The sequence below is a fragment of the Desmodus rotundus genome, chromosome X, assembly GCF_022682495.2.
Source record: "Desmodus rotundus isolate HL8 chromosome X, HLdesRot8A.1, whole genome shotgun sequence".
Taxonomy (NCBI): domain Eukaryota; kingdom Metazoa; phylum Chordata; class Mammalia; order Chiroptera; family Phyllostomidae; genus Desmodus; species Desmodus rotundus.
This window is the reverse complement of record NC_071400.1, coordinates 30,664,354-30,676,917: the sequence shown is the minus strand read 5'-3', so window position 1 is coordinate 30,676,917 and position 12,564 is coordinate 30,664,354. Positions and strand designations below refer to the sequence as shown.

General features: G+C 42.8%; 1 protein-coding gene across 1 annotated transcript in view; it reads right to left on the bottom strand.

The window, feature by feature from the left end:
• Positions 1-3,294: 3,294 nt before the first annotated feature.
• KIAA1210 (KIAA1210 ortholog) overlaps positions 3,295-12,564 on the bottom strand; it is a 28,806-nt gene continuing 19,536 nt past the window's right edge. The window contains exons 7-12 of the mRNA XM_045200763.2: positions 10,476-11,470; positions 9,650-10,037; positions 7,313-9,433; positions 6,234-6,394; positions 5,208-5,313; positions 3,295-3,664 (exon numbers count right to left, since the gene is read on the bottom strand). Of these exons, the coding sequence (XP_045056698.2) occupies positions 3,492-3,664; positions 5,208-5,313; positions 6,234-6,394; positions 7,313-9,433; positions 9,650-10,037; positions 10,476-11,470 (3,944 nt within the window). The 3' untranslated portion in view covers positions 3,295-3,491. The remainder of the gene's footprint in view (positions 3,665-5,207; positions 5,314-6,233; positions 6,395-7,312; positions 9,434-9,649; positions 10,038-10,475; positions 11,471-12,564) is intronic.

Genomic DNA, 12,564 nt, shown 5'->3' with positions numbered 1-12,564 from the left:
TTCTTATGCTGGGCGGTGGGTAAATTGATGTTTATAGTAATAGTATTTATAATTTTGTGTAGATCTGAAATATGCCATAATTAGGAAAATGAAAAGGGAATGGGAGAGAATGAACTTATTCTCTGAAATCTGCTCAAGGAAAAATAGTCAGAGGTGACCTGATTAAAAGGATCACAGAAGGGGAAAGGGGTTTCAGAGTAGATGGCCTCCTTCATAGCATTGATACCTTCTCTCATACAGTATTCTGTGGTAGCACATCTCATATCTATCTATCTATCATCTATCTATCTATCTATCTATCTATATATATATATATATTCCCCACCCTACCCCATAACACAAACCCTGAACATCTGGAGTGAACATCTGAACGGTTGGGAATTTAAAGGGTTTTATCTTTCCTTCCCACAACCTTAGGCAATGAATTTTTCTTAGTAGGTACTTAATGTTTATTAAAGTGAACTAAACTCAACACTCCCACACTCCTTTTTGATGACCAATGCTGACATTTTAAAATGTACTTCACATAGTATTACTTATGACTGGAATCACATGGTGAGACAGAAGGCAAAGGGCTTCTTTTTGCCATTATTTGAACTGAAAAGAGCCATCCAAGTTGTATGATTTGAGCGCCTTCAAACTGATTCTGATTTGTCAGTGTTTACATTGCATAAGTTGATAACTATAGTTTTGCTTTTAGACCCACACAAATAGGACCTGTGTCCTGAGCTCCATGCTTTACAGGCCCCTCTTTATTCTCTTCAAACCATGCCCATCCCTACAGGGCCAGGACGAGCCCAGACCACAGAACACAGGGTGGGCCCCCTACTAGCTCATGCTCCCTGGCACCCCCAAACTGTCCCCACGCCTGCTGCTGTTGGGGCTGTCCTTGGGAGGGCCGAGTACATAGCTGGGATCTGTGCTCCCAGGCTTGAGGGATAGGACAGGACAGGGGCCCGGTATAGGAGCTAGGGCAGGGGGAGGAGAGAGAGGAGCAGCTCTTCTCTCACTGTTGGAGCAGGACGTAGAGGAGTCTGAGAATTCTAAATCCCAACCTGGACTTTCAGGTAGTTATGAAGGCATATCTGTCGTGGAAGGAGATACAACGTACCTTATTTAATGGTTTATTAGTTGATTAAAACATTTCAAATATTTTTATACATATGGATATGTGTATAAAATTGAACTCTTTCTGAGCCCCACAAGTTTTACAAATGCTACAGGAGGGTCAGATTAAATATCTGATCTATCACACTTTTCCCCTTGCTCACTCCATGTTACACGTTAACTGAACACAGAGGGGCCCTTTCCTTTTGATAATGGCTTATTCCAATAGTCCATATTACTATAGGACTCAGACCCAGTCCCTGGGCTAGACTAGAGTATAACAACCACCATTCTGTGCCCCCCTACTCACCCCCATCAGCATTCTCTTACCAGACTCTTTGCTCCCCATATGTTTACACAGATGAGAACCTCCTCTTTAATAGACTCTCCCCTGTATAATCACCCAACTGGAGGCCATCAGCTCAATCAGGCACACTCATTTATGTCACACATCACCTCTTGAGATAATTTTGCTTCTCCCATCTGAACTGTCAAAATTCTACTTCATTTCTATCCCCATGTAACAGACAGAGGCAGACTACGGAACAGGCTTTATTGAGTTTATTTGCTTTGCATATAGCTAAAATCAAGAATGCTAAAAGCTGAAAACTTGTCAAAATGTGTCTCTAGGCATTAAAAAAAACTTAAAACCTTTTACTTAAAAACAGTTTCGTTATTAACCTTGGAAAAGAAATTGTTAATGGACAGTTCTTAAATTGAGAATAACCTAATAGTGGTCCACCCAGAGAAAAGGGGGAAGGGAGGTAGGGGACAACTAATTTCTACTTTAACTATTCACTATGGAAATACAAGGGAAATCAAATCCAATCACAAAAATCTAGCATTATCAAAAAATCAAAGATACAGTATCAGGAACAAAAGATGTTTTACAGACAAAATGCAAAATCCAGCATATGATTATACAATGTCATGCTATACCATCAGCAAAGCCAAATGTTTAAATTAGCTCTGGCACCTCACTATCCCTCTGAATTTTTTTTTTTGCACGAGGCAACACTCCACTCAGAACTTAAAGGCACAGTTATGTCGATCCCTGCAGTTTTTTTTAAGCAAAGTAGCCCCAAGGTGTCAGAGGCAGACACAGTGAAAGGTATACTGAGAAGACACTTCTGGGTCTCCTAAGAAAATGAACTAGGTGCTGTCCAGGCATCCAAAGGTAGCTCTACCCTAATGTTTGGTTTGTTTGGGGAATGAAATAGAGAAGACTTGGGATGAGTGGTTCACAGGGGAGGTGAGAACTGTTGAACTTAGTGACTTTTTAGGTGTATACCTTTAGGAATGCAGGGAGAAGGTTGATTTAATCACTTAAGGCTCCCAGTTACCAGAAAGTGAATTGTTCAATGGCAGTTTTACTTTGGGCTAAAACCTTGTGAAACAGCTTTCTGAGGGAAAAGGACAAAAAACTGGCCTACACAGAGGTCTCTACCCTAACTCTGGAGCCGGGGGTAAGGCAGCTCTCCAGTGGCCCCAGACTTCCTTCGTGAAAGACTTCTTGACTGAAAGTACAGCTTTTGGCATTTATAGAATATTGAACTTCAACAGTGTCTTCAGTGCTTATAAAAAAGGATATGTATGATATCCAGACCCCTTCTGAGCAACTGGAGAGGGTCACAGTGGTGTTGGGGCAAGCAGTCAAAGACTGATGAACTAACTATCCAAAGGAGCATAATAATCCCCAAGAAATAGTCTGTCTCTTAGAAAACCACTCACTGCTGCCAGACTTGTGACAGGCTGACATGGGAAATGTGTAAAGAGGGAGCTCTGTATAAATTGCAGGCATGGGGGGTTCCCAGGTATTCAGAGAAGGTGTTTCAAAGGGTACTGAGCTGACTGTGGGACTGGCTGTGCAAACTTTTTCTTGAAGACCCAGAATTTTCACTTCCACCACCTGTATTCTAGGGGCCTTTGCAAAGCTTGGAGCGGCAACCAAAAAAACTGGAGCATTAACTAGGTTCATAAACCTAAAAGCTAATCCTAGGGCAAAATCATCTGGACATTTCCACTAGAATTAATTTATTTGATCAAGGAAAATGACCCTTTTCTTAGTGGCTCCAACAAAATGTTTTTTGCTTTTGTCCTTCTAAAACACATTGCCCCAAGTTAAAGATTTTCCATTTCTACAGCACTGCAAACATTTTACATAGTTTTTATAGAGGAAATGCTGGGTTTTAGATGTTGGCTATGACTATACTGATTATTAGGCATTCATGTCATTTGTTTCACTTGCATAATTATTAGCTTTAATTTCCATTTTAAGGCTTTTTGCCTATTAAAAATGGTTACAGTAAATAAATCAGTACATGGTATTAGTACAGCTCTTAGCAAATATCATTTGAAATGCCGATGCTCCACCCAGGAGCTATTCACTGCATGATTTCTGTTATATAGCTCCATGCTTTGGCTTTCTTCTTGGCCATGGAGAACCAGACTGGCTCAGCTGGCTCTTGAAATGTGGCTGGGTGAGCTGAAGAATGTCTGGTTTCTTTTCTCATGGCAGACACTTGAAACATCTCGAGATCTTCATATGCCTTAGGAACTACAGCAAGGAACACACAGAGTAAAAAGCCCCAGAAGGGGGGAAAAAAGAAGCCCCAGAGGTACTAAGCTATGTTTATGGGATGCAATAAAAGTTTTCCTTCTTTCGTGTTTATTCTGGTTCCTAAAACTCAGTGCATGGGCAATGCCATGAGTAGTATGGCAAAGGGGTAAAATCAATATGGCTATGGCCACAGGGACCTGGACAAGAGAAGGTCTGAGAGAAAATGCTTACAGCTATAACTGCCAATTTTTGCATGGTTAGTATTGGATTGAGGCTTTTGAATTGAGACCAGAGAGAAATCATATTGTATAGTATCAGTTCAGTATTTTAAATTTAAAATAAGGTAATCTTACTTTTGTATTGGTAACCCATGATGTTGTATGACACGAATGCTGACAAAAGAGCTCCATCCAGTAAAAGTCTATGCTAAATAATATTGTACCAACTACTCTGACCAAGCAGACTACCTCCCTATTCTCCAATTCTACTTCTTCCCTCCTCCTGTCTTATGGTTGATTGACTTAGTAGCTTATACTCAACCAATGGTTCTCAATCCTGACTACACATTAGAATTACCTAGAGCTCTTTTTTAAAATACGAAGTCCCATGCCATTTCCTAAACTAACTGAATTAGAATATCTAGCAACGGAGCCAGGACTATCTACAATTTTTTGAAAGCTCACCAGGTGATTCTAATGCACAGTGAGTTGAGAACCACTTGACAGGAGTATAGTGCCCATGAGACTATCAATAGCTATGAGCAGGTCAAGTGCTACTATTTCCTGGCCTAATTTCTTCATTAGGGGGACTAAGGGAAAGGGCAAAGGTGATTCACTATAAATCCATCCTCCCTGTCCCCTGTTCCTCCTGAAAAAAAAAAATCCCTTTGGCATATAACCATTGATGAAATCACATTCTATTCTATCCCAGCATAATGTTTTTTTCAGCTTTCAACATTTCCCCACCTCTCATACTCCTGACTCAGAATACAGAGGGGCTGAAACTAGTCTTTTAAATAGTTAAAAAAACAACTCAGCCCTGGCTGGTGTAGCTCAGTGAATTGAGCACTGGCATGCGGACAGAAAGGTTGCCAGTTAGATTCCCAATCAGGGCACATGCCTAGGTTGTGGGCCAGGTCCCCAGCTGGGGGCATGAGAGAGGCAACCGATTGCTGTCTCTCTTGTACATCATGTTTCTCTCCCTCTCTTTCTCTCTCCTTTCCCCTCTCTCTAAAAATAAATAAATAACCCAGCAATCCCAGAATCTGAAACGCTAATTAGAAAGAACATAAGCACCCCTATGTTCATTGCAGTTTTTCACAATTGCCAAGATATGGAATCACCCCAAGTGTCCATCAATAGATGAGTGGATAAAATAACTATGGGACATTTACACAGTGGAATTCTACTTGGAGCCATGAGAGAATCATGAAGCTGATTTGGAGTCAGGGGAATACATTTTGTCTGAGCTTGTAATTACAAAAGTCTCACAGCATTCTGCCAGAGCTATTTGGGGTGGGTATTGGGGTGTGTGTTTTTACCTGCATCAACAGACTTAGGTAGCATCATCTTTTCAATCTTCCCCTGTCTATAGGCTTTGGAAGTGAGAATCTTTCTTGGTTTGTTTTGATGTACAGCGCCAGCTCCCTTTAATTCAACAATGAAAACAGGAAGTTTGTAAGTCCTAACATGAAATCAGCAAATTACTTACTCAGAAGGTCGGTCACAAGATGTAAACCCTGTCATAGGTATTATGAATTCAACATTAATCAATAGGAAAGAGATAGAGAGAAAAGGAAAGAAATGGCATTGAGAGGACCTTGGTCCAGAATTTAGGTTCACAAAACCTAAGCTGGTTCAAGTTTATCACTTCTCAGATCTGGAAGAAAAGGTTGTCTAATCATACAAATGGTGTAAACGGGTTAACATAAGAATTATTCAACTTGAGAACAACCTTTCACCTAGCACTTAACAGCAAGCTAACAGAATGTGGTAGTTACAAAGAAATCTTATCAAATAATTGGAGTTCCATAGGATTTCTACTTAGCAAAACTTGTTGAACACCTGACTTGTACTCTTTGCATCAGAAAACACTGTAACTACAGGTCTTTTCAAAATTGTACAGTTTAAGCTTTTCAAATTAACCTCTCCACAACTGGTCTAAGTTAAGGGTTTATATATACATACACTTATAGGCATAAAATACATGAAAGGATAGTTACTCAACTCTCACCCCAGTGGTTGCCTTTAAGGGTTTTTTATGACTTACTCCTTGTTTCCCAACCAATTTCATGGAATCCTGCTCTAGAATATTTAGGACAGGATTTGACTTACAGAATCTTTTCATAGTCATTACTTTCACACACCCTTTAAGAACACCAAGTGGGGCATACTTGTTTGAGTACAAAGCAAGTCTTCCCCTGAAGAGTCCCCCTGCCTTGATTAATGCAGTTAAAGAAGTGGGGAGCTACATGTCTGGCAAAGTTCCCAATGCAAGCTTAGTCAATTGCCTCCAGCAACTTTGGGGGACATTTTGGGGGCATTTTGTGGGCTTACCCAGGTCCTACCTTATATCCAGCCACTTTAGTCTCAGTCTTTGGTTCAGCTCTATTATCGGCTTTCAGCTCTTCCATAGGAATCTCAGTCTGGAACTTCCTCTGCTTCTGTTTTGCCATGGTTATCCAAGCTGGCTCTGAGGTGGCATAATCTGATTGTCGACCAGCCTTTCCTGAGAAAGGAATTCAAGAAGTTAGAACTGAAGGCAGGCAGAGTCTTGAGCCTGGCTGGGGCTTACCCACAATAATGTTCCAATTGAATCCTTGTGAATTGTCAAATAAAAATAAATAGATATTGTATAGAGAAGGGTCCTGTTCTTTTGTGCCCTCCCCACAACCTGGCAAGTCAGGAGTTCCTTGGGTAGACAAGAAGCTATATTTCAAAGTTTGCATACTGTCTTGTTACTGGTCCCTTTCCCTCACTTGTTCGTCCCTTTTCCTATCTCCAAATTACGATAGGACAATGGCTGTTAGGTGAGCTGTAAAAATTCCTAGGAGGACAGAGGCTTAAACTATTGATGTCATTCCTCTAACTCCAAGGAAATACAGTATCTGAAACTTCATAGTTCCTCATGCAAGTATGTGGGTACATGGGTGTGGTTACAGGCATATACAAGACTGTGTGATAGTGAATGTGAAGGTGCAAAGAGTTTGGGAGAGATTAGTGTTCAAAAGATCACCTAGCTCTGGATTCTTGAACATTTCAGGTGAGTGAAGAAGCTATGGAAGAACAAAGAAAATGAAGATTTCAAGCTGAGAGTCTGCACATAGTGCTCTATTAGTGAGCTGGCTTTAAAAATCTACATGGTGTTGGGGGAAGCATAATGATACATGTAAAAGTGTTTTTGAGAAAAGCGTAAAATTCCATCTAAATGTAAGGTGTACGGTGGGTGAGAGAATGGGAAATGGTCATGTGTCCATTAGAAAATCCATTAATATAGATAGAATGGGGCACCGTCTTGCTCCTAAATCAACAATCCAGCCCTATCAAAGGAACAACTCAGCAGGCAAGGCTAGAACACACTTCTTCCTTTTAAAGACATTGATTTCCAGTTCTTCCCTCCATTTGGAACCTAAGGACAAAGTCTTACCTGAGATCTTGTAAGCAGGTTGCTCCTTGGGCATGCTGTCAGATTTGGGCTTGCTCTGTTGCTTCTCTGCAAAGTCAGATATTGTAGTGAGGTTCTCTTCGGTGTGGAGGAGTCCCTTGGAAGCACTTCTGATTTGTGGTTCTCTACCTACAGAAGTTGAAATTGGGCCCAAGGAGGGTGAAGGAAGCTTGGTAAAATACTCCTGCTCCCTACTCTTATACTTCTGTGAGGAAGGAATCCTCCTTAGTCGGACTCCAAAAAGGTTTTCAACATTAGCCTCACTGGTGGATAAACTTGAACAGCCATCATTTCGATCACTACTCTCAAGAACTTCCTCCTTAGGATAACTATCCCCAGAAATGGATGTTGGCCAGGCAGGAGTGACAGTGAACTTCACAGGTTTGGTATCAGAAGTCGGGATGTTCTTAATGAGATCTTCAGAGCCTTGGCTGTGTTTTGTAGTTTTGTTTGGAGAAGCTGGATCTCTTGGTAGGGAACAGCTGCTAGGATTGCTCTCAAAAATGGTTGCCTTAGCAGCAGCACTCATGGAACTTGAATAAACTTGTTGCTGATATTCAGGGTCTGCAAAAGCCTGAAAAGGTTGTCTGGGAGACAGGTGTTGCCCAGCACTGCTACACTCTATAGGTACACTCACTGAGCCTGTTGACAAAATCTGTGGCTGGAATTCAGCCCCACCCTCAGCTTGGAAAGGGGATCTGGAAGGCTGCTGCTCTTCAGAACACCTCCATTCTTCAAGAGACCTCTGAGAAACTGAGGAGACTTCTTGCTTGTGCTCAAACTTTCCACATGTCTGGGAAAGGTATCTGGGAGGCCACTGCTCTTGAGGAGAGCTCCACTTCACAGGAGCACTCTCTGAATATGAGAAAACTTCTTGTGGGTCTTCAGGCCTTTCCAAGGACTGTAAAGGGCCTTTCGTAGGCAGCGGCTTTGAAGAAATGCCTCCCTCAATATCAGCACTCTCCCGACCTGGGACAACTTGGTGCTCAACTTTAGGCCCCAGCAAAGATTTGGAAGGTTGATTTGAAGCCAGAGGATCCACGTAAACCTGCTGTTCCTTATCAGGGCTCTCTGAAAAGATATGCTGTGCCATATACTTCACAAATGACTGGGAAGGACACCTGGAAAGTAGCGACTTCTTAGGCATGCCTCCTTCAGCAGCAGTGTTCTGTAGATGTGAAGATTCTTCCTGGCCTTTAAACTTTAAGAAGTGGATGGGATATTTGGGAGGCTGTGCTTTCCCAGAAATGACCCCCTCAACAGAAGCTTTCTCAAACCTTGGCGACATTTTCTGAACTTTATGTCTAACGATGGACCAATGTCTGGGAGGCGGCAGCTCTGTAGAAGTGTCCCTCTCATTGGCAACACTCTCTGGACCTGTAGAGACTGGTTTTCTCAGAGCCTCAGAAGGCAATTTGGGCTGCATAGGCTCCGTCAAAGTGCTCCTCTCAGCCACAGTGCTCTCTGGACCTGTATGGGCTTGTTGCTCGAATTTAGGGCTCACCCAGGGCTGGAAAGTATATGTGGGAGGTACTGGCTCCACAAGACCACTCCATTGTGCAGGGGCACTCAGTGAACATGCGGAGACTTTTTGCTGGGCAACTGGTCTCGTCAGGGGCTGAGAAGGCATTCCGGGAAGCAGCGGCTCCGTAGGAATTCCCCACTCCACAGCAGTGCTCTTTGGACCTGCAGAGGGTTGTTCAAAGCTGGTGTTTGTGTAGGGGTAGAAGGTGTGTCTTGGAGGCATCACCTCCATAGGACTGCTCCATTCTTTGGAAGCACTCCCTGAGTCACAGGTAATATTCTCTGGCTGGATATTAAGCCTCACCACAGGCTGGCAAGGACATTTTGGAGGCAGCAGCTCCACAAATGTGCCTTCATTACCAGTAGTGTTCTCTGAGAAGATATGCTGGGCTTCAGGATTTGTCAAGCATTCAGGACGATATTCCGAGAACGGTGGCTCCACTGAAACGACCTTCTCAGCACCCTCTGAACCTAAGAACACATTTTGTTCAACTTTTGGGTTCATCAAGGAGTGGGCCAACAGTTTAGGAGGCAGAGGCTCCATAGAAATTCTCCCCTCAACAACCGTGCTCTCTGGACCTGCAGAGATTTCTTGCTCAGATATTGGTTTCACCAGGGGCTGAGAATGATTTCCTGGAGGTGGTAGTTCCATAGAAGTGATCCCTTCAATAGTAGCAATTTCTGGACCTGAGGAGACTGGTTGCTCAATTTTACGCCTCAACTGGCGTCTTGAAGACACTCTGGGAGGTAGTGGCTCCATAGCAATGGCCCACTCAAGAGCAGTACTCTCTGGACTGGCAGAGGCTTGTTGCTTGGGTTTAGGCTTCAGCCAAGGCTGGTAAATGTGCCTGGAAGGCATTGGCACCCATTCTGAAGAAGCACTCGTTGAACCTGTGGAGAGTTGTTGCTGAACAAATGGCCTCACTAAAGGCTGAGGAAGGTGTCTGGGAGGAACCTGCTCCGCAGAAACACCCCACTCCTCGGCTGTGTTCTTTGAAACTGAGAACCCTTCCTTTTGGTTTTTGGGCTTCCCCGAGGCCAGGGAAGGGTGTCTGGGGGGCAGATCTTCCTCAGAGCTGCTCCAATCCTTAGCAGTACTGTATTTTTCAAGGTAACTATTTGATTCTGTGGACACTTCATCTTTAGGCTCCACCAGAGCTTGGGACACACAACTGGGAACCAGCTGCTCATGAGAACTGCTCAATTTCCCAACAAAACTGCTTGATTCTTCGAAGCCTTCTTCATCATCTTCAGGCTCCCCCGAGGACTGGAAAGCATAACTGGGAACCAGCTGCTCTTTAGAAACACTGCCCTTCTCTGAAGCACTCTCTAAATCTGAAAAGAATTTTTCATCTTTGGGTTCCCCCAAGGGGTGCAAAAAGTATCCAGGAGCCAGCTGCTGCTCAGAACCACTTTCCATCTCTGAAGGACGATCTGCATCTGAGGGGACTTCTTCAGCTTCTGGCTTCCCCAAGGACCGGGAAGGGTGTCTGGGGGGCAGATCTTCCTCAGAGCTGCTCCAATCCTTAGCAGTACTGTATTTTTCAAAATAACTATTTGATTCTGTGGACACTTTGTCTTCAGCCTCCCCCAAAGCCCAGGATGCACAACTGGGAGCCACCTGCTCATGAGAACTGCTCAATTTCCCAACAAAGCTGCTTGATTCTTCGAAGCCTTCTTTATCATCTTCAGGATCCCCCGAGGACTGCAAAAAGTATCCAGGAGCCAGCTGCTGCTCAGAACCACTTTCCATCTTTGAAGTACTGTCTGCATCTGAGGAGACTTCTTCAGCTTCTGGCTTCCTCAAGGACTGGGAGAGGCTTCTGGGAGGCCGCTTCTCTCTAGAAATGCCTCTCTCTGGCACATTACTTGCCATACCCAAAATGTTTGCTGGAAAGGCCTGGAGGACATTTCCAGGAGGCTTCTCTTTGCAGATATTTGAGATATCTTGAGCTGACTCCATTTTAAATTTGACACTTTGTGAATCAAAGCTGGAAGCATCTTCCTCTTCTGACTGGATATGAGAAGGACCCATACACACCTGAGCTTCCCCTGCCACTGAGAACATGACATCTTCTTGGGTTGTAGAGGGGCTTCCCACCACTGGTAAAAGAGAAGCTCTGGCTTCTGACTTGGTTCCAGAAGCCCCATCTTCATGGTATTGTGACGGACCACTAATCATGGACGCTTTCATGTGTTTAGGCATAGGATGTGATACTGATGCTTTTCTGGTTTCAAAATCTAAACCGGTCTTTCTCCATTCCATGTAGTTTTTATCTGAAAGCAACTCCTGAGGAGTAGTGGCTTCTGCTTGTAGAGCTATGGGCTTTTCCATGACTTGCTTCTCCAAAGGCAACTTCCGGAAACGGCTATCCCTGGCAATCTTATCAGGAGATGGGGACCTAGCTCTATTACCTAAGTCGAGCCTTCGACTAGATTTTGTAGGGCTCCTTCCTCTGGGTCTACTTTCACTCTTTTCTGAAGCACTTGATCCTTTTTTTCCACTTCGTCTTCCATATGCTGAGTAGCCCTGACTCCCAGTAGCATCTGTCTTTGTAGCCTGATCTGTTGTCTTAGAAATCTCAGTGTTTCTGCTCTGTTCCTGAATCAAGGGACCTGTACCAAACAGAAATAAGAAAAGGAAATATATCTGTGCTTTTGACATCTTAAAATAAGAACAATTTACCTTGGCCTAATGGGTACCCATTTGCTATTGTATTCCCTAGTATGAATAGGTAGCTATTCAGAAAACAGCAACTTGGTCACTATTAGCCTTATGCAGTTGAAAAATTTAAAATCAAAGTGAAATCTGAGTTTTATAAACTGATTCCAAGATTGACTTATTACCATTGTATCAATATCTGGGTGTGCCATTAGGGTGAGACACATCAAAAGACAATTTTTTGTACTTACAGCAATGATTATCTTTCAGGAAACTGAGTGGGGCAGGCCAAGGGGAAATTTTACTTTCTAATTAGTATTTATATTTTCTACTTAATTCTATTTAATTTTCACATCACGTGCAGGTATTGGTTTACTTTTGTAGAGAGGCATCAATGGGAGTTATCTGGCAGGTAAAATTATAGTCTTTTTTCTTCTGATTTCTACTCTCCTGTATTAAAATAAGCTGATGTAATGTACATGCAAATAAACTCTTGGAAAGCCTTAATTTCATTGGTCCATAAGCTTTCGGTCAAATACAAGGCAACAGTTAACTAGATTGTTCCTCTTCTCTTTGTACTTTTACCAAGGAACTCAGCTTGATGCCCAGGTGGGAGGTCTCCTGCTGCCTTCTCTCCCTCATCATTCACTGCACCTAGTGGCTTCATATCCAACATGCAACACTGAGCACAGCTGGATGCACTCAAACCATTCCCATTATATGAAAACTAATCAGTATCTGCCCCCATAGAAAATGAATCAGTTCTATCCTCCGCATAACAGGGACAACTATTAAAAATAAATATGAAAAAAGATACAAAAGAAAGTAAAAGGGAATAAGGGATTACTCATCTCTTTTTCACTCTCCTCTCTGAGTGAATCTGGATTCACTTCTCTCTCCCTCGCTCTCTGTCTCTTTCCCTCTCGCTCTCTTACAGAATAGTTTTGTTACTTTTCATGGGAAATTTTGTTTAGGAATATCCTGTCTTTGAACACCCATGTGAAATTCTTTGTGGAAAAAATATGAAATAACTGTTTTAATTAATTTG